Below are 27,559 nucleotides of genomic sequence, written 5' to 3'. Positions count from 1 at the left end.
CCAGCACTGCTCTTGCAGAGCGTAGTCTAGTGGGATGCTGGTGTTATTTATTGCATAATAATGGAGATCAATGCACACTGTGTTAAATGCCACGTCGGAAACAGACTGTGGACTCAGAAGGGTCTTGGGGTCTTGGGAGAAACTTCCCTAAGAAGTTTCTGGTAACCTGGGATTGAAGGAAAACTGCAAATAATGTCAGTAAAGAGATAGGCAGTTAGCTCTCTGGACAGAGGACGCAGGCTGGGGGAAAGGCCTTGGGGTGGGAAGGAGAGACTCGTGTTTCCCAAACAGTTCACGCACACTCAGGAAGAAACAGTCACATCCACGCACCATCCTGAGGGTTTCAGCCTCAGGTATCTCCTGGGTAGGCGCTGATTGCATCCCATTCCATAGATGGGTCAGAGAGGCCCAGCAACGTGCTGAAGGTCACACAGCCAGCATCTCGCAGGGCTGGAAATCAAGCCAGGAGGCCCAGCTTTGGCATCCACACACTTCGCCTCTTACGAATAATTCAGGGTGGCTCAATTGAAGAAACTGGTTTATCCATAAGCTGAAATTTTAAATATTTCTTTAAAGGATAAATGTATTGAAGCAATTTATTTGGTTGGTTGGTCGGTTGGTTTTGTGTCATTTGTCTTTTGGGCCTTCCGGAGCCAGGCAAATTCTCTTGGTTTTAAAGGTAGAACCTTGAGGGTTTGGGTGCTTTGCCCAAGGCCAACAGTAGGGGGAGCCAGAGGCAAGGAAAACCTGCAAGCTCAGCCACTGACAGCTTCAGGGCTCCTGGCCAGCGGGGTTAGAGTCAAGCAGAGGAGGCTGCTAGGATTCCTGAGCCCCCAGATTGTTAGGGGGCTAAGCTGTCTCTGCTACATGTCTTTGTCCCCGGGAAGCCGAGAGGCTTGGATGGAAATGGCGGCTGGGGGACGTGGCTCACAGCGGCCCCAGCAACATCTAGCTGATTGGCTCCTCTGCGGTGATGCTCATTGGGCTGTTTCCCTGCCCTTTCAGACCACGGAGCTGCTCATTGGGGGACTTTTTTGGCTCCGCCCACGTGACCCAGCCAATCGGCCTCAAGAGCAGGAGGATTGTGGGAGGTGGAGAGAAGCTTGTGTGGGAGAGAGAGGCTTGTGGGAGAGAGAGGCTTGTGGGAAGCCGGTGGTGGCAGTTGAGGCTCTGAGGGTTTTTCCTGAGAGGCTGTTTTGTTTGGCCTGTGTGGTTCTAAAAATAAAGTTAGTTTCTTTTGACAAGTGGCTCCTGATTGTGCCCAGCCAGACTGCGGCACGTGGCATCTGCTGCACAGGGTCACTCTCTGCTGGGTAGTGGACTCTCTTGCCCTCCCCCTGGGCTAAGGCACTGGGCTCCTCTCCGGCCAGAATGGGCAATCCTTGGCTGGTTCCCACTTTAGGAGGTACAGGACAGGAGTGGATGTCTGTCCCCACTGGCACCCCAGGCAACCTTCCCACAGAGCGACCTCAGCCCAGCTCACCTCCGAAGGAAAAGGCCAAACTCCCAGCCACAGATGTAACTCGGGGAGCCAGGCTCCACCACCATCCAGCCCCGACCTCCCCACCAGCCCCAGGAGTCACTGGTGACAAATACCAGCAGCTCTGGCCACTGCTGCCTCCGGGGATTCATCGAGAACTTACTCTCCCCAGGCACGGGGCCACGTGCTCCTCTGGAATCCTTTGCCTCGGCTCCTTGCAACTAGAGCTGATCCTCTGTGTCCCTTGGTGAGTGTAGCTGTGTCCTCACCCCTGGGCTAGGTCAACGCACGTTCATTCTTCATTTCTTTATTTTATCGTTCTTGGCATTGAAACCAGGGCCCCCTACCACTGAGCTATATCACCAGCCCTTTTTATTTTTTATTTTGAGACAAGTTCTCACTAAGTTGCTGAGGCTGGACTTGGACTTCTGATCCTCCTGCTTCAGCCTCCAGAGTAGCTGGGGGTCAGGCACGTGCCACGGGACCCAGCTCAACTTGTTTTTAAAAGAAAATAGCTGTACTCTACACAGTATTCATGAACGTCAGGCATGCTGTGACTTTTTTCTCCCTAATGTACATCAAACCACAGGTATGAAAACTGCTGATCTAAAATCACCTTGCAAACCCCAGACACCCATGCACACACACGTACACACAATCCCCCCCATGCATCCACACCGAATAGACACACACACACACTTACAAACTCAGGTGTGCAGTCACGCACATGTGTACACACACTCATACCCAGCAGTTACATACATATGCAACCACACACTTACACACATACACACAGGCTGTCGCACACAGAGCTACACACAGTCTCACCCATTGTCCCATCACATTGTTTTATTCCTTCAATTACTTATTCATTCACTCAGTTATTTACTGAGTACTAAACTCCGCACCAGTACTTACTTTGTCCTCAGTCCTTAACTAAGTCAATGAGCAAGAAAGGCAAAGATCTCTGACCTCATGAAGCTTAGATTCTAATGGAAGGAGACAGATTTAAAAAAAATTAAAAAGTAAATTCTATAACATGCGAAAAGAAAATGAGCAGTAGGGAGCCTAGCACCTGGTGATGGGGGGGCAGAGGGAGAACCAGTTTGGAGGTGGGTATGACTTTAAGTAGGTGTCCAAGCTTCATTGAGAAGGTGATAAAAATCTCTGGCAAAGGTCTGAAGGAGCAGGAGTTATCTGGGTGACACCTGGGGGAAAACAGTCTGAGGAAAAGGAACAGTACATGCAAAGGCCCTGAGGCAGGTTGGGCCTGCAGAGAGCAGGAAGGTACCTACCTGGTGTTGCTGAGGTGCCAAGAGTCAGGGGTGGAGGCAGAGAGGAGAGTGAGTGTGACCCCACCTTGCACAGAGAGGTCAGAATGTTTATTTTACGTGAAACTGAAGTTCCCAGGTGGGTTCTAAACAGAGATGTGACCTGAACTGACCTCTGAAGCTTACCAGCATCTAACAGGAACTAAGTCATTTCTCCTGTTATTATTCGTATTACTTTCCAAACCAGGAGGGCTCTGTCTCTGTCACTTCTCCTTAAAGGAGAACAACTCTAGAGGGACACAATTTTGATGTTGCTGTTAGGTACCCAACATAAATTGACTAAGGGACAGGGACGGATATTGCCAGGAAGAAGAGCATCCCATGGCTTGTCTTCTAGAATCTGCTTCAGGAAGCTCCAAACCAAATGAGTCTGTGGGTCCCTTTTGTCCCCGATTTCTGAGAGGACAAATGACCTTTTCCTGAGCTTCCTCTCATTGGTGACTGCTGTTCCCTGGACCACATCCCTCACTTCCCAAATCTGTTGCATCCGTGGTCACCGACCCCGGACCGCGGTCCATACAGGTGTGTGACATCCCCTCCGTCTCCCCCATTCCAGACCACATCTGCTGCAATTTTTGGAACGTTCACAGTACACAGTGCATTTCGTTTCTTTTTAAATCTTTACTCATCCCCTTTTGGAATAAGTCAATAAGTAACTGAGATTTAAATAATTGACTTTTAAAAAGGAAACACTTTAACGGGGTTCAAAGTTGAACTAGCTCCTCTGCCCCCAAAAGCTTAGCGGTTTCAAGGCCACCCTGCTAGAACAGAAGTTGCTGGAAACATCTTTGTGGCCACGTGTTTGATAGGTCTTGTCAAGCTCAGGGCTCACGTGTCTAGGAGGTGTCCTGAGGTCATCCCTTACTTCCTAGAAAACAAGGCTGAGGCTCAGGTTGGGGATGTCATCACTGCTTCATGACCCCATGGCTCAGTAGCAGGGAGCCCGAACCCAAACTGGACAATCTGACTCCCAAACCTACAAGGTTCTACTGTATAAGTTGGGTGCAGCCTTCTTCAAGATTTCGATTTCCACTCCAGGTCTTGGGGTCCCACTCCCTCCCCCTTCTAGCCAACTGGTCCCCATCAAAGAGGGAAAGAGGAGTAAACCACTAACCTCATGTTCTTTGCTCTCTGAAGCATCTGTTCAGGCAGATGGCGAGAGGCACTGAATAGCAACAGCAAGAGGGACTGGAGGGAGACTTGGGGAGAACTTCCTAGAAAGGCATTTAAGAGACTAATAATGCAGTGTGATTCTGAGACACTCAGAAATATCTATGCCAGGATTGTAGGAGAAGGGATGACAGATATCTTCAGGGCTGGAGGTGGAATTCTGTAAGTTTTCCCAGAGCAGGTGAAGAACTTTTTCCAGGTTGTGGCTGCTGTTTTCAGACACAGATGTTTCAAGCCCTCCCATTTCCAGGGTTGGCCCAGAGAAAAACCATTAAGGGGCCCAAACTGCTTCATGGGTACCCTTCAAGTGTCTTCTCTTCTCTCCCCAGAACCCCTTTGGAGTGCAGGATTCCAGGGTCTTCAAGACCTCTGGACCCCCAGATGGCCATTGGTATGGGCCTTTGCCCAGTCATACCCAGGTTTCTGGTGCCCCCGTCTGGGCCCTGGCCTGTGGGTCTGTGTTTCTAGGGCTTCTGTCTCTGAAGGAAAAATGGCAGCCAAAGGAGCCCCATCCCTGCCCGTGTGGAAGCTCTGTGACATCACTTTCCCCAATGGGGAAGACGCGGGATCTGATGTGGCCTGCAGTGCCAGCGGTCACTTCTCTGGCTGGGACACTCTTCCCTTCGGCGGACTTTCCTGGAAAACACCTCATCTCGGCCACCCAGGGCCCTCTGGATTCCATCCTCGAGGCCTAAGCATTCATTTTTAATTCAGCAGCGTGGACGGGAGACCCTGCTCTGGGAGCCTGGGGTCCGGCTACCACCGACTTGCTATGTGACCACGAGCAAGGACCTGTTCCCCTCTGAGGAGACCTTGAGGTCTGATTCTTAGGAACGACTCAGCTGCGGAAGGGCTACTGTATCTTGCTAGATGTCCCCACTGCGGAAAGTGACGTAGAAGGATGATTTCACCACGTTCTCCCGCTTGCCTCTGAGAGGGGTGCCGGTGGAAGCCCCGATCTCCAGATGGGGAAACCGAGGCTTGGGGATCAGTGACTTATTCAACTCACCCAATAGTAAGAGTCAGGTCAGAAAGGATGCCCGATTCCGGTATCCGTGTACTTTCCACCTCACTAAACTGAGAAATGGATGGGCAGGAGGGGGAACCTGGGACATTTGGAGAAATACCAAGTGACTCTGGGGAGGAGTGGAGGGTGAACCATTACCAGGTGGCACTGGGGCCCAGCAGACCTCAGCCTAGGTTAATGAGTACGGGTCCCTTGTCACACTCCCTGAGAAGGAGGGAAAGGTGAGATTTCCACAAGGTTCAAGGAAAAAGTGAGTGGGGAGCCCGTGGAGATGGCCCCTTAGATTTTCTCTCTGCTTTTCACTTGCTGAGGGAGCTTAGAGTCAAGGTCTTCAAGCTTCAGCTTCTTTATTTATCCAGAGGAGATGAAGTAATCCCTGGTTTATAGCATTGTCCCGAGGATGAAGAAGAATATTTTATTCAACATAAATATTTATTGACCAACCCTTTGATATGTGCCAGATATTGATTTGGGGCTTAGGGATCAAGAAGCACCAAACCCAAACATCCTTGTTCTCAGAGAGCTTATGTTGGGTAAAGGAAAGAAAAACAATGAATAAAGCATATGTAGTGAGACATAGATGACCAAAGAGACAAAATATGGCAGAGAGGTTAGGGCAGGTGGGCAGAGAAGGACCACACATCCTTTGGTAAAGCTGTGGTGGTAGTAAGGGAGCTAGTCATCCGGGTGTTTAGGTGGAAGAGGATTTCAAGAAGAGGGAAGAGCATCTGCAGAGACCCAGAGGCCGGGAGTGCCTTCTATGCAGGTAGAACAGCAGGGAGGTCCACGGGACTGGAGCGGGGAAGCCAGGGGAGAGTTTTTGGAGAGACCATGGTGGTGAGGACCTTGTAGATCAGAGCAAGGACTTAGGATTTTGCTCAGAGAAGTCCATGGTCTTGAGATGGAATTGAAGGACCTGACCCTCCCACCCCAAAGGGGTGTTTTTCTGCTTTTTGTGATCCCTCCTTTCTAGAACAGATTGCTGTTTCTTTCCCATGGCGAAGCTGCTGGGAGCAGGGGTCAGCACACCAGGCTGTTTGAGTGACAGTTACCAGACCCCTTCCTCATGCCCAGTCACTCCGGGGCAGCTGCTGCTGCTTTGGGATAAAGATGGGTGGCACTGGGACCTGAAGCATAGGGGGAGGGGTGGCAGGGATCAGAGATGAGACTGCACCATCTGTGACGTCAGGGACCAGCCCCAACTACTCCAGGATGGTCCGAGGAGGCAGAGAGGAGCATGGTGCGTCCCCTTCACATCTGCTGCGGTAGCCTTCCATCCTGCAGCTGCTTTAAACATCCTCTCTCCAGTCCAGAGATGCACCTCCCAGATCTGTGACAGCCAGGACAGGCAGCTCAGCAGCCTTCACAGACTGGCATGACGGCACAGAACGTCTGCAGTTAGCAACCAGGAAATTGCACGTGCCTGAGCCTGGCCCGTCTCTCTGCATCACTAGCACTGCTCTTACCTCATCAGCCTGACCAGAAAGCTCCATCCCAGGCCCTGCTCCCCCTTTATGCTGTAGCACAAGCTCCAGTAAAGCCTCCTTTGAATGGTTTTATTTTGCCTATCTGTAATTTCTGTCTAAATTGAGCGGGCTGAGCTGGTTGCTAAGCTGGTAACGTTAAGGGCCGCCAACAGCCAGGACTGCCAATGCTCACAGCTGAGAGCCACAAGAGAGCTGCTAACATGAAGGGAGCTTCACTCCGCCTTTCTGCGATTTGTATCTGAATTGAACAAAAGAACCCTTGGCCAGTTGGTAACAGTCTGACTTAAGTCTGGCTAACTCTGCTCGGGAACAGATTTCAGGGGGCAAAAAGCAGAGGTCGAAAGTCCAGACAGAAGGCCACAAAATACTCTCATGGAGTGGAAGTGGTGTTTTGGAACAGGGCAGAGAATGAGACAGATTCTGGATGGCCTGAGATACAAGTGATGGGTTTGCCAGACCCAGGTGTTAGTCAGGGAAGACTCTAAGGTTTCAAGTAGGAAGAATTGGAATGCTAGAGTAAGAGATGGGTAAGAGATGGGTAGGAGAGGAGATGGGGTGGAATGATTTGCAGGAAGAGATAATATCAGGCACTCAGCTCTGTACAAGTGAATATAAACTGACTATTAAACACCCAAGTGGAGAAACCAAGCAGATTAAGATGCAGGAGACAGATCTACTCTGGAGATGCACAGGTGAGGGTCGCTGGCAAGGTGGTTACGACCTTGGATGAGATCATGTGCAGAGTGAGTGGACCCGAAGGCTCTAGGGCCAGGCTGTCCATAAACTTGGCTAGGAGGAATGATGTTACATCACATAAGATTCCAGGACCGTGCACAGTTAATGATTAGCTGTGCTCTCCACCAAGTCTGGAGAAATTAAGTTCAGGGGCTCTCTGCATGATTACTGTGCTCTTCTTAAAGGCTTTGGGGACACTCACGCTGCTCATTCAGGAAGAGAGTGGACCAAGGGATCCCCAGAGAGACTTCCAGAAAGAACTCAGCAGGTGAGCGCTGCTGTCAGGAATGGAAGATGGGGTGCTGCCTCTTGGTGTCACCAACCTTTAGGAGTTATTGTTAACAAGGAGAGTGACACTTCATGGAGAAAGAGCGTCTGCCAGGTCTTAGTGAGGAAGCAACCTGGGAAGAGGAAGGGGTGATAGTAGCATAGATAATGGGAGGGACTGTGGAGCTGGGAGGAGGGTGGTCAGGTAAGAGCTGATGGGTGGCCATCAGGAAAGGTGGCCTGTCTGAGAAGGTGAGGACCGAAGGAGGCGCAAGAGCCAGTCATGGAAAGAGAGAGGCACCCGCAGGTACAGAAGCAGTATATATATATTCCTGCTGAGGATCCAGGTATTAGGGAACCTTAGCCTGTTATTCCTTTAGAAAATAGGAGAGATTGCACATGTCCCAGAGATTTTGAGTATTCTGGAAGCTGCTGCCTCAACAAACATGTCTTGGAGTTGAGCCAGTTGACTGTCCTGCAGGCTGGATTTCTGGAATCAAGGGTTGTTAGACTTAAATTCTGCAACATCATCAGGGCACACATGTTGGGACTCAAAGGCCAACCAGTTGTGAAACTACTTTCCCTGGGGCCAATGTATATGGGAACAATAATCACGACAGCTAGACCTTGGGAAGTGATTGTCTTAGGTCCTGGGTAGCAGGTCCATAGTAGTTAAGATATCGGTCAAGTATCGGTCAAGTTTCAGTTTCAAGAAATAGATGCTCCTTGTATTAGTCAGCAGGGGATACACTAACCAACATCCAAATCATCCGGGTAGCTTTTAACCATTCATGTTTTCCCTCTGTGGGTCTGAGGGTTGTCTGTTGCTAGCCTTAACATTCTGAGCCCCAGGATAAAGGGAAAATACCCATCTTGGATATGCAACTCTCGTAGAGAGAATAGACATGCAAGAGTAAGACCAACCCACTCTCATTCCACTGACCAGAGCATACCGCGTGGGAAGGCCAAGGTCCATGGCAGGGGTATACATGCTATCCTTTCAGATTACACTGGGAAATCACATGGAAGTGAATGAGGAGAGAGAGAGAGAGAGAGAGAGAAGGAGAGAGGGGGAGAGAGAGAGAGACAGACAGACAGACATAGATATAGATATAGATATAGATATAGATATAGATATAGTCTCACTACAGGAATCAAATTGCCAGGAACAACAATACAATCTACTACTCCCTGTATTTTAAGCACAAAGGGACTCATTATTGAAATTGGATGTCACAGAATGGTCAGAAATATTGAACAGGTGCCTTCAGAGAATGAGGCATATTAGAAGGACGCTGAAACAGATTCTGAGAGCCAATCCCACTCATGACTACCACAAGTCAACTCCTGGAGAGAGCCCGGTGAGGTTGAGATGATGATTCATAGAGCAATCTTCTAAGGAAAGGCTCAGCCCCGCCTCTCCTTTCCTTCACAGATCCAAACATGCACTGGCTGCAAAAACTTCAGAGACTTTATACCCTATGGAGTCCTGAGATGTCCAGGTACACTCTCCACGTTACCGTCAGGCAACTGTCGTCCATACCGTGGGGCCACCAAGATGTGCCAGAGAAGTTTAACTTTGCTAGCAACGTGATCGATCACTGGGCTGGTATGGAAAAGGTAAGAGGGAGAGAAGAGGCACTGGGGGGGATGGTTTGGCTGGCTTCATTAATTCTTCCATTCACTCGATAAATATTTACTGAATGCTTACGTATCAGTCCCTGTAAGAAGCTATGAACAGGATGCTCATCGCCCATAGTGGGAAAATGAGACAGGTATGGGATTGGCAGACAGAAAGGCACCGGGAGCCTGGCACAGAATGGTGCCATCCGGTAACCCCTGGAAGATGGAGCAGGCTCTGTTCTGACCCCCAAGAGCAAACCAAGAGCAAGTGGGCTGGCGTCACAGAAGAAATGGGTTTGGGTTTGAGAAGAGCAAATCTGAGCCAGTCTTCTCGAAAGTTGGGTCACACCTCTGTCATCAGGGACGTGCAAGTAGGATGTCCACCAAGCAGAGATTTCGAAAGGGCTCCCTCCTGAGACAGCAAAGAGAGAGAGAGAGTGGTGTACATTTTCTGAGTTCTCCTGAGCTTCTAGAATTCCAACCCAGTTGGTGCTGATGCACCTTCATCTGAAGCCTTGTGCACATGACTGGGGATGGAGGAGTCCACCCAAGGTAGGATAAGCAAAGGCGTAGATTTGCCAGAATAGGCTTTAAACAAGGGCGCTCTCAAAGGTGGCCACAATGGTGACTTTGCCCTGAAGTTCCAACACTGTGACACAACACCTGGCCCCCAGGCCGATGATAGAACCTAGGTTCAGGTGCTCTGGGGAAAAAAAAAAAAAAAGTTAGGTCCACGTTTTAAAATGAAAATTTTTAAAATAAAATTTCTATCTTTGGATTTCCTTTAAAAGTCATATCTCCTTGGAATACGGAGGAAAGGCCCGACCAGATCAACTCACAATTCTGAATCCATAAAAGAAATGTTTTAATAAAAATCTGTGCATAAAGATCAAAAGAACCTTTCTATCAATAACACCATAAGAAAATGAACTAATCCAAACCAGGGGGAAAATGTTCGATTCAAGTGATAGAAAAAAAAAAGAGTTAATATCCCCAATATAAAAGAGTTCCCATAAAACAAGAAAAAAAGAGGCTTCACTCAAAATAAGAGGACAAAGAATATAAGCAGACAGTTCACTGAAAAATGAACTCAAATGACTACTCAACATACAGAAAAGAATACTCAACTATCATTGAGACGATGGCAAAATTTCTTCACTGAAATCATATTTTATTCCTGTCACATTAGTTGATTACCACAGTTTGACAACACAGGAGAGAACACATTCTTAGCACAAAGTCATATCACTCTCGTGGGATTTTGAAATATTTGTGTTTCCTCTTTTGCTTCCTGTTGGTCTTCAGTTATGACCCTGGAACCCCCTGAGATAACACAAGATTCAGGGGATCTGTGGAGTGAAAAACTATTTCAAAAATAAACCTTGGAGAAAATAGAATATCTGTGCATCGCTGGTGGGAACGTAAAGTGGTGGCGCTACGATGGAAAATAATATGGTCATTCCTCAAAATCTGAAAAAAGTAGAATTACCATATAATGCAATCCCACTCCTGACCCCCCAAAATAAAACGCCATATAGTGCATCCATCGTACCAGTGGGTTTATACTCAAAAGAATCCAAAGGAGTATGTCAAAGAGATATTCATACAACCAGATTCATAGTCGCTTTGTTCAAAATAGCCAAAAGGTCAGGACAACTCAAATGTCCATTAACAGATGAATAGATACAAAAGTGTAGAGTCTACATACAATGGAATATGATTCGACCCTCAAAAAGAAGGGAGTTCTGACACTTGCGTCTACAAAGAGGAGCCTTGAGGACCTCATTCTGAGTGAAATAAGCCAGTGTATGATTTGGAAGAGTCAGATTCATAGAGACAGAAAGTAGATGGGTGGTGACAGAGTCTAAGTGAGTAGGGATGAGAGGTAATTGTCTGAAGGGTCCAGAGTTTCAATTTTATATAATGGAGAGTTTTCTCCAGATGGTGATGGTTGTGCAAGGTGAAAGGACTTAATGTCCCTGGACTATACAACTGGAAATAGCTAAAATGGGGAGAGGAGAAGGAGAGGAAGAGGCTGATCAGGGTAACTAAGTTGCAGTTAGATGGGGTAAGAAGTTCTGGTTTTCTACTGTCCAGTGGTGACCAGAGACAACTGGGTATTTTACGAGATTAAGAGAGGATTTCGGATGTTTTCACCATAGAGAAATGATAGGCATTCAAGGAGACAGATAGGCTCACCCTGATTTAAAGGTGTACGCGTGTACTGAGCCATCACGGGTGCCCATAAGTAGGCACAATTTTTATGTTTTTATGTATCCGTTAAAAAACAAACATACATTGAAAAGTAAATGTAAAATTATGCCACTTCTTTCTCTCTTTCCTATTTCTTGTGTTTTATTTATTTATTTTTTTCTTTTTTGAGGGGAAATACACTGACTTTTTTATTTCAAAAATCCTAATCATTGGGGCTGGGATTGTAGCTCAGTGGTAGAGCGCTTGCCTCGCGAGTCTGAGGCACTGGGTTCGATCCTCAGCACCATCTAAAAATAAATAAATGAATCATCCTAATCATGATGAGATATCATCATGCTGCTCAGAAGAGTTTGCAATTTAGAAATCATGAATGGTTTATATCTGGAACTTTCTATTTCATGTTTTTGGACTGTCGTGGACAGCAGGGTACTCATTCAGCAGACAGCGAAGCCTTGAACAAGGAGTGACTAGTGAATTCAGAAGCAGAATAGTGTCATTTTGAAGCGGTCTTGTGTTAATTGTACTGTCACACGCGGCCTATGACATTTCAGCCCCTGACAGACCAATGACACGGTGGTGATCCTATAAGATTATATGGTCTAGTGACGTCATGAGGTCGGGCTCTCTTAGCTTGTACCACAGTGTACACAGCCCTGAAGCTGCCAACGACACATTTCCCAGAACCCACCCTTGGCTTATTACTGTCACTTCTTAAAAACACATATTTTTTGAATTCTCAGTTTGGGTTTCTAGCATGGTAAATATTGACAGATCTAACTCTAAAAAATAAAAAAGTAACACTTGAAGGTTTTCAAGACCTTTTAAGAGCCTGTGGGGGTCCCGAGAGCTTGCCAGGCCTTGACATAGCGAGCCCAAGACCTGGGGTCTGTCTCTGGGCTGGTCCCCGACCCTGAGTTAGCCGCAGGCTTCTGTCTTCAGGCTGGGAAGAGGCCTCCAGGCCCAGCCCTGTGGTGGGTGAGCGGTGATGGGGACGAGATCAAGTGGAACTTCAGAGAACTGAGTGAAGTCAGCCAGCAGGCCGCCAACGTCCTCTCGGGGGCCTGCCACTTGCAGCGTGGGGACCGTGTGGCCGTGGTGCTGCCCCGAGTGCCTGAGTGGTGGCTGGTGACCCTGGGCTGCTTCCGAGCAGGTTGGTATCGGGCCACGCGGGCGGGCAGCCGCCTCTTTCCCGGGGCAGAGACACACACAGCTGCCTCTGCGCAGAGCAGCCCTCCGGGAAGTGTGCCTCCCGCTCTCCCCCTGGGTCCCCGTTCCTCAGCGGCTGGCCACCGTCCCCAGCCCTTCCTCCCAGCTCCGTCTGAACCATTTGGCTTCCCCAGGCCTCATCTTCATGCCTGGGACTGTCCAGATGAAGTCCAAAGACATACTCTACAGGCTGCAGGCGTCCAAGGCCAGGGCCATCGTGGCTGGGGACGAGGTGGCCCAAGAAGTGGACACAGTGGCATCCGACTGCCCTTCCCTGAGAATCAAGCTACTGGTGTCTGAGAAAAGCCGGGACGGGTGGCTGGACTTCAGGACCCTGATGCGGTGAGTCTCGGCACGTCTGGGCCTGGCTGCTCACCAAAAGTGGGAACCAAGCCAAACACTCGCAGGCAGGTGCTTTATTGGGGTGGGGGCGCTCAGGAAGCAGAGCGGGGGACTTGGGAGAGAAGAGCGGGCAGGAAGGTCATTTCAAGGGCTAAGTGGAGCTTTGTGTGGGGGACCTTCTGAGGAAAACACAGGAAACTTCCAGGATTTTCCAAGAAAGAACTGATAAGGTAACCTCCACGGGTTCAGGGTTGTGGCAACCGCGGCTCAAACCCGCGTGAGGCCAGCAGTATGCGAGGCCAAGCCTAAGAGACGGCCGATGTACTGAGTCTCCAGCACCTTCTCACCTCTGCATCCCTAAGCAAGGCTTTCCAGGGGTCCTTCCAAAGGTCCATAGCAAGACTCATCAATGAATGTGTTTCCCTGTCACATGTCTGAAATCCCTCCACAAGGGACATTTTCCTTTCTAATGTCATGGTCTTTAAGGTAACTGTCAGAAATAAAGTGACATCAGCTTCAAAATCAGGGTGCTGGGGGAGATGTCTGAGAGATGTGTAGGGGATTTCAGTGAATAAAAGAGGACATCAAGAAAGCATTGGGGGGAAAAAATAAAGAAAGAAAGCATTGGGGCCCGGATGCGGTGGCACATACTTATAATCCCAGTGGCTCGGGAGGCTGAGGCAGGAAGATCACAAGTTCAAAGCCAGCCTCAGCAAAAGCAAGGCACTGAGCAACTCAGTGAGACCCTGTCTCTAAATACAATATGAAGTAGGGCTGGGGATGGGGCTCAGTGGTCCAGTGCCCCTGAGTTCAATCCCTGGTATCCCCGCCCCCCCAAAAAAGAAAGCATTGGGAACACCCACTGCCCCCCTACTGTGCACCACAATCAGATTAGTATTTATGAAGTTTCTACTAAGCACAATGAATACTGCCTTTGTGGTATAAGTCATTTTCTCAGGGACTCTATGAGACAAGTTGTACTGATCCCCTTTCACAGGTATGGAAAGTGAGACTTGAAGAGGTTAATTGACTAGTACAAACTGACACAGTTAACAAAGTGCCAAACCTGGTGGTTTTCACTTCCAATCTGACTAACTCAGAATCCCATGATCCTAACTACTCAATGGCCACCCCTTTCTGAAGTGGATCAAGTGGCTTACACTGGGAGCTGGTGGGCAAAATGAGTCACTGTGACATCTGGTGTCCAGGCTAGATGTAAGAAGGTGATATTCTGTGTCTCCATCAGAGAGGCACCCACCACTCATCGCTGTGTGGAGACCAGAAGCCAAGAAGCAGCTGCCATTTACTTCACTAGTGGAACCAGTGGCCCTCCCAAGATGGCGGAACACTCCCACTCCAGCCTGGGCATCAAGGCCCAGATGGATGCTGGGTAAGCCACGCCCCTCCCTTCCCAGAGAGCCCAGGGACCAGACATACAGGCTTTCCTGAGGGTAGATCTGACCCTTCTTGGGAGTTTCTGAGGAAGACAACTGGGGAGGGGGTCTTAAGAAGCAAGGCTTCCCATACCGGGAATCCAGCGCTCTTCAGGGTGATGTTTCCATTACAGGTGATTCCAAATCTCAAAACCTCTTCCAGGTTTTGAACCATGTGGCTAGTAGGGTAAAGGTTGAGCAGTAAAGTTCATATGCATTTTTCCCAGAACAATCTCTATCTTGTTTTGTGGGGTGCTGCCAATTGACTTTGATGGTACCAGTATTCCAAGAGGACATTTTTTTGTTAACAGAAAAATTGCTTTGCAAATCCATTAAAATGGAAGGTGGAGTTGGATGAGTTAAATGAGCTGAGATCTCAGAGTTTTTGGATCACAGACCACATAATTCAGAAATGTATTCCATTCCTGCATCAGCCTGATCTGTGAAATCAGGAAACACTATGGCAAGGTCTTCATGCAATTATAAGAAGGAATCTTCTGACATCTTTGGGATCTGGCCTGTTATGTGAATTTTATTATGTTATTAGAGTGGAAAAATACTTTCAGGGGAAAAAAAACTGTAAAAACTTTATTGTCCTACTTACGAGCCCGTTGTATCAGCAAATGTAATTAATTATACAAATTATTTAATAGCTGAGCTGTAGGGAAATGCTATTTTTAAACAATGGAGGATACATTATTTAAATATAGGTAATATATTCATTCACACCCCCCCTCCAACTTTGGTCCTAATAGGCCTGATTTCCACGGAGCTGAAAATATTAATCTGCAAGAAAGGGCACCTACTGTGGTGACCATCAGCCTCAGGGAGGTGGTCCTGACGTCTTCCTGTCCAGTCTAAATGATTCTTGCTTTAAGACAGGGTTAATACCTCTCACTCTGAGCTGAAGAGATAAAGGCAACTAGTGTTACCTGTTCATGATGCTTGGAGAAATGAAAACCCACGTTCTGCTCAGTCAAACTTGAACTTGGCCAGGCCCTTGTGAGACTATTACTTAGATGACTCTTGTTAGCACGCTAATCCTGGGTGGTTACCACATGTGACGCTGTACTAAGTTCTGAGGATAAAAGGAGAACACATAAGACCCAAGTGTCTATTCAGTCATATCTGCTGGGGTCACATTTAGAACACTTGATCCCTCTTGACAGACTGTGCAGAAAAACAATTTTCCTGCCCTTTCCCTGCTTACACGTACGCACATTCCTATAAACATACGGGCAGACACGCACACACCTGTGCACACACACCCTGTGCCAGCGTGCTCTCTCCCGGATGGATGTGTGCTTTCTCTGTGCCCAGCACCTGGACAGGCATGCGAGCTTCGGACATCATATGGACCGTATCAGACCCGGGTTGGATCCTGAACATTTTGACCTCAGTTCTGGAACCTTGGACATTGGGAGCTTGCATATTTATCCATCTTTTGCCCAAGTTTGACCCCCAGACCATTCTGAAGGTAAGAGAAGACCCACTTTGCATTGATTGATCAGGATGAGCCCAGGGTTTGCATGCGCCCATTTAGGGCAGTGGATTTCCATTCATATCATTTTTGCTAGAGCCCAGCCCACGTGAGCGGGCTTGGTGAGCAAGGTAGAAATGGTCCCTGACCCCAGTGGCCCCAAGTGTCCAACTTGAAAATAATTTACCCACGTTCGACGTTGTCTTAGTCAACTTGGGCTGCTACGATAAAAATACCCCAGAGAGACTAAGACACCACTTTTTTCTCACGGTTCTGGAGGCTGGAAATCCGAGATCATTGTAACATTGGCTTCTGGGTGAGGGTCCTCTTTCTGGCTTGCAAATGAGTGCCTTCTTGAGAGAGAGAATCTCTTCCTTTTCTTACAAGGGCACTAATGCATCTTTGGGGCACCCCCCTCATTACCTGATATAATTACCTCCCACCTTCAAATACCATCACATGAAAGGTTGGGGCTCCATCATATGCATATGGAACATTCCATTCATCTCAGACGCCCAGGTAACCACCATTAAATCCAGACACGAAACATCTCCATCCGTACAGAAGGTGCACACACCCTTTCCTGACCATATCCTCACCCAAGATGTTCCTTATTCTTTTGACTTCTACCACCACAAAGTAATTTGGCCCCTTCTTGTACTTTATATAAGTGGACTCATACAACACATAATCTTTTGTGTTTTATTTTTTTTTTCACTCAACCTGTTCTCTGTGAGATTTGTGCACACTGTTGCATGTGTCAGAAGTTTGTTCTAAACTTCTGTATAGTATTCCATTCTGTGAATCAATCCCAAGTTTATTCTCCATCTTTTATTGATGGACATTTGAATTAGGTCTACTTTGGGGGTATTATCTAAGAGGAATCCTGAAGAACAAATTGGATTTTTTTCCCTTTAGAACATGATTGGGAGATCATTAAGTAAAATCCACAAACTATAACTATTTGTTAACATGTAGCCATAAGCAGTAAAAGTGGCCTCATTTTGCTTGCAATGCTCTAAAGAATTTGAACTGTGCTTATGCTGTGGGAGCTGGATCATTGCCTTCTTGGGCCTGCAGATCTCTGTAGCAGTTCATGGGTAACCCAGACATTCATCTGGCTGCCTCCAGAAACAAACTAAGGGACAAAGGACACCTTCAGAAGTCAAAAAGTCAGGGGTGGTCTGGATTACCTCTGGAGATTCTCTTGGAATGAGACCATCATTCTGTCTTAAACAGATTATTTTTCCACTACTTTCCCAAAACAGATTATTTTATTCTGAACTGGCTCTTGCTAAATTCTGCAAACAAAACACAAAGTAAAGCAAAACTCAACAACAGATGTATCTTTATAAAATCCACTTGGTGGAATTGAGCAAATTCACAAAGGAGAGGAGAGAAGATGTTTAGCAAATAAGTAGGTCAATGCAAGTTGAGCTTCCTGCGCGGCAGGAACGTAGGGTGATTTTTGTAGCTTACGCTAGTTCATCGAGAGCCGCTGAATGAACTGATCACGTGATGCTCTCGCGTTAGTATTTTTTTTTCCCTAGACATTTTGCTTAAACTGCTCTTCAATTCTGGACAATTCTTCTCCTGGACTGAACCTGATATTACATAACAGTTGAAGAGTACATGGGGCAAATACTTGATCTACCACTTGATGGCTGTGACCTTGGAAAAGTTACTTAACCCTGAGTCATAGTTTTCTCCTCCATAAGATGGGGATGACCATACAGAGTTCCTGAGGTTCGTGGGAGAATTAAACAAGATAGCACAGGGCAATACTAGGTCTTTTTTGCAACATTTTTTTTGAAATGTCTACAGATGCTTTTAACTTTTCCAAGCACTTAGAAAAAAAAAACTCAATTATCCTCCAAAAAGATTTTCAGGAAAATAGGTTGGAAATAATTTATTTAAAAGCTGATTCCAGCTGGGCACAGTGGTGCACACCTGTAATCCCAGTGGCTCTGGAGGCTCAGGCAGAAGGATTGCAAGTTCAAAGCCAGCCTCAGCCAAAGCGAGGCACTAAGCAACTCAGGGAGACCCTGTCTCTAAATAAAATACAAAATAGGGCTGGGGATGTGGCTCAGGGGTCGAGTGCCCCTGGGTTCAATCCCTGGTACCCCTCCCCCCCAAAAAAAGCTGGTTCCAGAAGGTTAAGAGACTTAACTAAGGTCACACACTGAGCTGCTGTCTTTCCACGATGCCTGGGGATTTAGACACTACCAAGTGGTGTGTTGGTTCGGGCAAGTCTTAAATGGCCAGGAACAGGCAGCCAGTGTTCCAAATGGGTCCCAGACCGTTTTGCTACGATGGCAGTTTTTCAGTTTCTGTGTGTCTTGATGCTGGAGAATTGTGAGGCTCATTTAGTCTGAAACCGACCAACAAGCTGAGGTTTCCAGCTAGACCGCTGTGACTCCAAGCCCCAGGGCAGTGACCTCTGTGCATGTTGGAAAGTTTGGCATGTGGCCTGCTGAGTGCCCAGCTGTCTGTCTCCCCTCAGGTGCTGTCCAGCTACCCCATCAACAACCTGGTGGCTGCCCCTCTCGTTTACCGGATGTTGCTCCAACAGGATCTTTCCAGGTGATGGGACTTTGGGGAGCTTGGTAGGAGCCTGTAGGTACATGTACACGCAAAGGTCTGTCCACCTGACCCTCTAAACACGGGTGGTCCCATGAAACCATCCCCAGAGCTTCAAAGCACCCAGACCCCAGCTCTGGGTGGTCCAGGGGGACTTTGGCTCCCACTGGGCTGAGGGACCTTTACCTCTCTTTCTTCTTCAGACACAAGTTCCCACACCTACAGAACTGCTTTACTGGAGGGGAGACCCTGCTTCCGGACACTCTGGAGAACTGGAGGGCCCAGACAGGGCTGGATATCTGGGAATTCTACGGCCAGACAGAAACGGTACCCGCTCTCAGGGGAATCATGGGCTGGTGCACCTGGTGGGCTTTGAAGGCTCTTTGATAATAAACATATTATCCACCCTTTAGCATTCACTTATCTGAAAAAAAAAATTTATTGAGCATCTGCTATGGGAACAAAACAGGCAAACGCCTGCTCTCATAGAGATTGCATTCTAGTGCGGGAGAGAGAGAATAAATGAATAGATGCCGCGGTAGCTGGCCTGAGAGAGCTATGGAACAGCGCGGTGAAGCAGGTGACATAGAAAATAAAGCAGATGAACTAGACAGAAGGGCTAGGGTCCGAGTCCATTTTTCTGTTACTATAACAGAAGCCTTGAGACTGGGTAATTTATTAAATAAAAAAAAAGTGATTCATGCTGGCTTATGGTTCTGGAGGCTGGGAAGTTCAAGATTGGGTGGCTGCATCCGACCATCTTCTAGAAAGGGCCTCGGGCTCCTTCAACTCAACCTGTCAGGCACTGTAGCAAGCTGCTTCCGTCTAAGTGAGGGGCAGGGAGAGGCCACCAGTAAGGCCCAACCTCACCTGCTGGGAGATCTTCTTGGAATTATTTCTCCTCCTGCAGGGGGCCGTGGCAGAGCTGGGATGTGGGAAGAGTTTAGCAAGCTCTTGTGAGGAACAGCCTGGTCAGAGCTTCCAGCCACCCTGGGAGGGCCCTATAGGGAAAGCTTTGGGCACATGGGCACCTCCATTGTAAGGGCCCCCTCTCAGGATTCAAGCAGAACCGGTCCTATCATAGGAAGTCATCCAACAAGCATCTTTTAGGCCTGCTCAGACCGCAGGTTGGTAACTTCATAAGTTGCCGAGGGCCTGGCTAAGTCGCTGAGGCTGGCTTTGAACTCGCAATCCTCCTGCCTCAGCCTCCCGAGCCGCTGGGATGACAGGCGTGCGCCCCCGTGCCTGGCCCGTCGGATATTTTTATGATGTGGTTGTTAGTTTCTCTTGCCTGGGAGGTCATCACCGGGGAGGCTGCTTTCTGAGCAGGACTGAGGTTCCAAGAAAGGGGAGAGAGAGTTGGGGGAAGGGAAGGGCGGGCGCCAGGAACAGGTGGCGGAATCGCTCTCTCTCTCTCTCTCCGGCCTCTTTCTTTTTCTGTGCTCCTGGGGGCTGCTCCTGAGTCTGTGCCCTTCACAGGGAGTCACCTGCAGAGTTTCCAAGACCATGAAAATCAAGCCGGGTCGCCTGGGAACGGCCTTACCCCATTACGACGTGCAGGTCTGCTGGGGCCCCTGAGGAGGGAGACACAGAAAGCATAAACCTGTTAAGTCCTCTATTTATTAGATTTTTCATTGAGTCAAAAATAATTGAGAATAAAAGATATTAAAATAATATGGAGCCGGAGGCGAAGAGGGGAGGAGGGAGGGAGGAGAAGGGAAGGTAGATTTATATTCCTACCATTCAGAGAGAACAGCTTGGTGCAGCTAACAAATTGGCTAGATAAGTACATGTGTTCTAAAAATAGAAATAAGGGTAATTTTTATTGGTTTGCTTTTGGTGCCAGGGATGGAACCCAGGCATTTAACCACTAAGCCCCGTCCCCAGCCCTTTTTTTAAATATCTTATTTAGAGACAGGGTCTTGCTAAGTTGCTTAGGGCCTCACTAAAGTTGCTGAGGCTGGCTTTGAACTTGCGATCCTCCTGCCTCAGCCTCCCGAGCTGCTGAGTCACAGGCGCGAGCCACCGCGCCCGACTGTGTGTAACCATCTCTCTAGGTGAATGGATGCCAATGTACATCATGAATTTTAATAACTAGGTAATAGATATGTCATCGGTCAGCCCAAAGGGTGATACCCAGATTTTGACTAGTAAAATCGAGACCTTACTGAGTGGGGTGGTAGCTAAAGTTTTGCCCCTTTCCCTTCTTTATTTCTTGGGGCTGAGCTGCAAGAGCTAGAATCTGTGTTTGTGGACCCGTGACCATGTGCACCACCCTGTGCCTCTAAAGTGCAACTATTAATACTCTGTTCAGAATCATGTGTCATTACCCGTCGCCCCACTCCCCATGAGAACCGCTGACTGAGCTGCTTTCTTAGTGTCCGGTTTCATTTGGATAAAGACCCTGACACGGGCTGTCCGTCTGTGTTACACAGAAAACCTCGAGGCCTAGCGCTCTGAGAGTCAACTACTAACAAGGCAGCGGGGGGAATTTGAGACTCTCTTTGTCCATTTCCAAGGTGGCCTCACACACCATGGGAGATTTTTATGTCCCAGGGCCTCTGCAGACTCCTCCAGAGCAGGTCTCTGTCTGACCCACTCACGCGGCCACACGGGTCACCTCCTTCCAATCGGCTTCCTCCTCCAGGTCATCGATGAGGAGGGCCACGTGCTGCCTCCCGGTCAAGAGGGAGACATGGCCATCAGGGTGAGGCCCACCAAGCCCATAGGCATCTTCCTTGGCTATGTGGTAAGGACCGGTCCCCGTCCTCCTCTCTCCAGTGGGAATGCGGGGCACCAAGTGACACAAGGGGACCTCAAGTTATGAACCTCTCAAGAGGCATCGGCAAGATGTCCAGTGTCCAAGGATGGGTGCTCCGCCAAGGGGAAGGGCTGCCCCTTCTCCCCAAACAACCTCAGCCCGCCTCTGGGATCTGGGTCACAGGCCTGCCCTACACCCTACACCCGCACCTTCCAGAGGTCTGAAGCTCGGAGACTTCCCTGTGGCGGGGGGCATCCCGAGCCTCAGGGCCCCAGAAGGTGCAGGTAGAGAGGGTCGTTGAGTCCAGGCGGCTCACCGGCAGGTGAGGACGGTGACGCCAGAGATTACCAGAGTCCCTGACGCCCAGGGCTACTGGGAAGCAGGCAGGGAAGACCCTCGACCCACGCATCCTGGCCCCCAGGCTGGTTGATTAACAAGTGTCCCCTTTTATTGAGCTGGTACTACAAGGTTAGCGTGTCCTAAAGCACCTCACCTACATTAGTCATTCAATCCTCCTGGTCACCCTACGGACGCTCTGGATCCAGCTTGCTGAATTCAGAACCCTGCTTCCCCATTCACTGAGTGATCTTGGCAAGGCCCTGGGCTCTCCTGACTCGGTTTCCTCGTCACATGAGGAAGGAAGCTAAGCTAGTAGTTCAGAAATCTGGCTTCTGGTCTCAGCTCTATCACCTAGAATGGCTGTTGAGCCTCAGACAATCCTCTTGACCTCTCTGATTTTTCAGTGCCCTCACATTCCCCAGTGAGGGAGCTAGGCTAAGGCTCCTCTGTGACACTGTCTAACCCAGTAACTGAACACCCAATTTGAAGCCCACACGCCCCCCCGCAGCTGAACAAGACAGGAAGGTGCACGGAGGGGAGGAAGCCCGAGCCTCAGCTGCCTGGAGGGGCCCCGCACATTGGAGGGAACCAGGAAAAGGACAGAATCAACCAGAAATTCGAGGACAGTATCAGGGAGTGAGCAGAGTTGAGGCTGTCCAGAAGGGAGGCTGAAATCAATGGGGAGAAATCCCCTAGCGTACAGATGGAAGAGTGCATCAATATTACCCATCAGACCAGACCCAGGGGAATAAGTGAGAGACCCTAGCTGGACGAACTGCAATAAAGGAGGAAAATTCAGTTGGATCAGGGATCCAGGGTGGGTGGGTTCAAGGCAGGTCCACCCTGTGTGGTTGTTCAGGTTGCCAACTGCTCAACCGGCACATCTGCTCATGGTAGCCCTGGGACAGGGACTTAGACTTGGCAGGTACAACGACTTGCTCTTTGTGGTCACCAGGACAATCCCCAGAAGACCGCAGCCAATATTCGCGGGGACTTTTGGCTTCTGGGGGACCGAGGAATCAAGGATGAAGATGGGTATTTCCAGTTCGTGGGGCGGGCAGACGATATCATTAATTCCAGCGGGTGAGCTTGGCTTCTGGGCTGGGAAGGGCATTCTGGACCTTTATCCTGGCGGGTTCTGTACTTTGTGGATGACCTAGAGGCTGAGTCCAGTGTTCACCGAAGGACTGGTCCTTCCGCAGGTACCGGATTGGGCCCTCGGAGGTGGAGAACGCCCTGCTGGAGCACCCTGCCGTGGCTGAGTCGGCTGTAATCAGCAGTCCAGACCCCGACAGAGGAGAGGTGATGGGGTGTGCACAGCCTAGGCCCGCACCTTGGCTGTGTGACCTTGGGCAAGCTACTTAGCCTCTCTGTTCTTCAGCTAGCTCCTCTGTAAGATGAGGGGCTGCTACGAGGACTGTGTATGTTGATATTTGTAAAGTGTTAGGACAAGGTCAAGCACCTAGTCAGCTCCACCTATATGCAGACTCTTATTATGGGAAGACAAGGAATTTCCTCCTGCTGTTTGGCATTTGAATCAGAACCTGATTCCTGACCAAGAGAACAGAGGAGGATTTGGAGCCAGTGATAGGATCCTTCAGCCAGGTGGTTCCCGGTGGGACTCTGAGAATAAAGAAAGACCCTACCAAATATGGGGAGGTGCCATTGAGGGGCCACCCAGGTGGTGGCTGCGGGGCCTGGCAGGATCCCAGGAGACGACTGGTCCCCTACGCACCCTTCTCTCGTCTCCCTGGCCGTAGGTGGTGAAGGCATTCGTGGTCCTGGCTCCCGAGTTCCTGTCCCATGACCGGGACCAGCTCACCAAGGAGCTGCAGCAGCACGTGAAGTTGGTGACAGCCCCGTACAAGTACCCGAGGAAGGTGAGCCTTCCCACTCCCGGGGAAGGAGGCCGAGAACGAGGCCTCTCGGTCCAAAATCCCTCCTTGGTTGTGACCAGGAAAGCCACCCAAGACAACCCAACAGCCATCCACTGAGGACTAGAAACCAGACTCAGTCTTTGACCAACTCCAAATGGGAAGAAAAATGCCAAATGTTCTCATGCAAACAAGTGCCAGCCAACCCCGGCCTGTCCCCCTCTGTCCCTGCCCGGGGGTCTTGCTGGGACATCCGGGGCTCTACAACTCTCAGTTGCAGGTGGCAGAAAGTTAAGTTTTCGTTCCTGGCTCACAGGAGAGGACGGTCCAGGAGAGGGTGTTCCATCCTGGCTGATCCCGGGCGTCTGGACAACGCGGTCAGGAGTGTCTCTCGCGCACCTCGACCCTCCTTCTCTATTAGCCTCATTTCTTGACTGGTTCTCCGTTTGTGGCTCCAAGAAGCTCCAAACACACACCCATTCTTAGCAGCTTAGCAAATCCCAGGGGGAAGAGATCATGGATGTCCCCACAGGCCCCAGCAAAGGCCCAGGGCTGACACTTGTAGGAGAACTTGGGGCTGCGCTCCCAGGGTTAAACCGACCCCTGGAACCAGGCGATGGATCCTCTGATCGGCCAGCTCTGGGTCACGTGGTCCCCTGAGGGTAAGATGTCCTGTACCCGTCTCCGGCTGATCTCTGAGGAGGGAACTGGGGTATCGATGTCAACATGGCAAGAGAAGCCGGTTCACAGGTTTGGGTACAAGGTAAGGGCTGGTTCCAGGGAAAGGAAACACAGATGTTTTGAATCTGGAGCAGAAGGTGACAGAGACCCTGGTGAGCCCCTTGGATGGGCGGGTGACCCGATGGCCACCTCCTCAGCACACGCTCCTTGACATGGGGATTTCCTGAGAAGCAGACCCCGGGGCGGAGACCGGCACGCAAGAGGCTTCTTAGGGGGTGTTGGGGGTCAACTCCAGGGAGGGGGACAGGCAGGGAGCAGGACTGGGGGGGAAGCTGCTCTGGGATCCAGTCTCGGGAGGACCTCAGCCAGCCCCACCGGAGGGACTGAGGTTAGGACGAGCTTCCAGAATGATCCAGAGCCAGGCCCCATCACTTTACAGACCCCTGTAGATCAGGGGTGGGTGCGGGCTGCCCCCTGAGCCTGGGCAGGACAGCTGTCCTTAGCTGGGACCATCCCCCAAGGGGGCTGCAGTGGTGGTGAGTCCTTCTTCCTGAAGCAGCCTCAGCTCAGAGCGAGGCAGCCTCTGAGAGTCTCAGGAACAGGCCTGTGGGTCCAAATTCCAACTCCCTCTACTTACCCCATGACCTCTCTGTTCACTGACATTTAAAATGGGGCTAATGATTATCCGCCACAGGTTGTCGGGGATGAGTTAACATCTATAGGACATTAAGCACTTAGAAGAATGACTAGCGCCTAAGAAGCATTTCCTGAGTCCGGTTATTTTTTTTTGTTTGCAGGGGGCAGGGGGCAGGGATATTTTACCACTGAGCTACATCCCCCCAGCCCTTTTGTTGTTGTTGTTCTGTTTTGTTTATTTTTTGAGACAGGGTCTTGCTAAGTTTGCTTAGGGCCTGGTTAAGTTGCTGAGGCTGGCCTCAAACTTGCTATCCTCCTGTCTCAGCCTCCCAAGTCACTGGGATTCCAGGCAGGGGCCACCACCACACCCAGTACTTTTAAAGGAGACTAGAAACCAAAACACACCAAACGTAGTTATGAATTCTGAACTGTAATAGAATGTTCTGGAAGATCTAGTAGAAGGGCCCTATCCCATAGTTTACAGCATATTACTTAAGTGTCCCTCCCCAGATGAAGTCCTTCCGTCCGTCTTTCCTCTAGAATTCCCAAGGCAGCAGGTTCTTTTGACCAACCAAAAAGTGCTACCTCGCATCAACCCACATGTCCACTCTGACTTACTTCCCCTCTCTGTCCACCCCGCGGGGGCCCATGGGTCCATAGTTTAGGCCACATTGTCTGTTGAAGCTCCTCGACTTTGCCTCTGAATACTAAAGTGACCACAGACAGGACAGTACTGCCCCCTCGTCTGCAGGGGATAGGTTCTAAGAAACCAGACAGCACCAACCCGACAGGTAGACTACGGGTTTTTTTTTTTCTATACATACCTACTTATGATAAAGAAAAACTTAAAATTCGGGCACAATAAGAAATTTAACCACAACAATAATAAATCAATTATAACAATTTACTGAAACAAAAACTATTTAAATGCATGAATGGTTGATTTCCAGAATTTTCCATTTAATCTTTTCGGATCATGGTTGACCACAAGTGACCGAATCCATGGAAATCCAAATCGTGGATAAGGAGGGATTACCATACCTGGAGGAGGAGGTGTGGCTGTGTTTTATTTAGGGACAGGACGAGGACTGGACTTTGCCCCCAAGCCATCATTTCTGAGCCCTGACCCTGGGGTCTGAACAAACTCCTTTCTCATCAGTCAGTGTTATCTATGGAAGAAATCTCACTTCCACTGCTAAGATACTCTTTCTCTGTCGGGATGCCTGTGGTTGTTATTTTTATTGAGCTTTGAAACGTCTGACTCCCAGACCAGGGCCGTGGTCAGCTGAACCCTAAAACTGGAAGTCTCCGTGGTTTATCTTCATCTGTATCTTAGTACTCAGGGTTATTAGACATGGAGGGTTCTCACCTTCCAACGCTGCCTTTAACAGGTGAAGATAGTGAAATTGGAGGAAAGCAGATCAATAGGAAATGATCTGAGAAATTAAATGAAAAACCAAGGGTTCGCCGAGTGCGGTGGTGTACGCCTTTAATCCCAGCAGCTCAGGAGGCTGAGGCAGGAGGATTTCGAGTTCAAACCCAGCCTCAGCAGCTTAGCGAGGCCCTGAGCAACTCAGCGAGACCCTGTCTCTAATAAAATATTTTGGAATGGCTGGGGATGTGGCTTGGTGGTTAAGCACCCCTGGGTTCAGTCCCTGGTACTAAAAACAAAACAACAACAACAGGTGTTCTGACTTGAGCCATCTGCTCTTCCTCGTCCAGATTGATAACAGCAGACATTTCTGAGCGCTGGCCTCTGTGCCAAACCCAGTTCCTTCTCTTGCTTCTCCTCTGAGTGACAGTTGGTTGGAGACCAGAGTTCTAGACTTTTCTGCCCTGTTCTAGCCACCCTCTCCTTGCCCCGAGGCACTTTCTGAAACTTCCTGTTGCACACAGAGATTTTTCTGGAAATTTCCCAGGTTCTGTCCTCACGCCTCCCGGAGCCTCCAGCCTCGGGATTCCCCGTCACAGAAACTCCTCTGAAAAATCCAGCCCCTCTGTGTCCTGACCCACCCGGGTCTCCTTTTTCCCCACAGCTGGAGTTTGTCCTGGACCTACCCAAGACCATCTCAGGGAAAATCGAACGAGCAAAGCTTCGAGCCAGAGAGTGGAAGACATCTGAGCAAGCCCGGGCCCAGTGAGACCGCCCCCCCCCGGGGGTCACTCACTGGGGTGTTACCACAACCCCATTTTTTCAGTACCAGTTTCTGTGTAGCTTTCCATTACAATAACAAAATACCTGAGAAAAATCAACTTATAAAGATAAAATGTTTATTTTGGCTGATCGTTTTGAAGGTCCCCTCCCCTTTCCCTTCCCTCGGGGTCTTCAGTCTCCCTATGAGGATTTTCTCTTTTTTTTTTCCTTGATTATTAGTATTGCCTTGTTAGATGCTGAAAGAAGAAAGAGAAAAGGGATGAGAGGGGAAATAAGAGGGTAACAGGAAAAGGAAATTAAAATGTCGTGGAAAGATTCACCAGCAAGGGAAAGCAATTGGAAAATAAGTCCATAAAAATAAATACTGGCACTTTCCATGAGCCAGGCACAGTCTGAGACACATCATCAACCCCTTTGCTTCATCCCTGGTCACAGCTGTGGTGACCGTGAAGGTGCCGGTCCCCAAGCCCCATGATTTTGACATCATCTGGTCTTCCTAGAATCAAATAATAAAACCATTTTTAAATCAAGACCCTGAGGATGGTTTGGGAGGAAGACAAAGAATGAGAGGGATGTCTCCAGCCCCTCGTGGGGTAGGGAACCCGCGGAGTAGACAGCAGGTGGCGCTGTTGAAGAACAGACCCCCCCCAGGCTCAGTGGCTGGGCCCCTTGGGTCCAGGAGGGGACAATCTGGAGACGGAGGGTGAGCCTTCCTGGCAGGCTGGGGTAAGGGGAAGT

General features: G+C 49.2%; 1 protein-coding gene across 2 annotated transcripts; it reads left to right on the top strand.

Annotated features, from left to right (window-relative positions):
• The first annotated feature begins 7,339 nt into the window (after positions 1–7,339).
• On the top strand, positions 7,340–27,351 carry LOC124085689 (acyl-coenzyme A synthetase ACSM2B, mitochondrial). 2 transcript variants are annotated; one of them, XM_046433613.2, is made up of 14 exons: positions 7,340–7,498; positions 8,933–9,117; positions 12,274–12,484; positions 12,675–12,882; positions 14,129–14,272; positions 15,636–15,792; positions 18,299–18,378; positions 18,579–18,702; positions 19,855–19,935; positions 21,023–21,124; positions 22,431–22,558; positions 22,678–22,777; positions 23,236–23,355; positions 26,703–27,351. In XM_046433613.2, the coding sequence occupies exons 2-14, from the start codon at positions 8,941–8,943 to the stop codon at positions 26,805–26,807; spliced, it is 1,737 nt and encodes a 578-aa protein (XP_046289569.1). In that variant the 5' UTR covers positions 7,340–7,498; positions 8,933–8,940; the 3' UTR covers positions 26,808–27,351. The 2 variants fall into 2 exon arrangements, with proteins under 2 accessions (XP_046289569.1, XP_058431274.1); XM_058575291.1 differs by lacking the exon at positions 26,703–27,351 and adding an exon at positions 23,624–24,287.
• The last annotated feature ends 208 nt before the right edge of the window (positions 27,352–27,559 follow it).

This window comes from Marmota monax, unplaced genomic scaffold, assembly GCF_021218885.2.
Source record: "Marmota monax isolate L192 unplaced genomic scaffold, Marmota_monax_Labrador192_F-V1.1 WCK01_AAM20220418_F8-fsc00035, whole genome shotgun sequence".
NCBI classification, from domain to species: domain Eukaryota; kingdom Metazoa; phylum Chordata; class Mammalia; order Rodentia; family Sciuridae; genus Marmota; species Marmota monax.
This window is presented reverse-complemented; position numbering and strand designations above follow the sequence as displayed.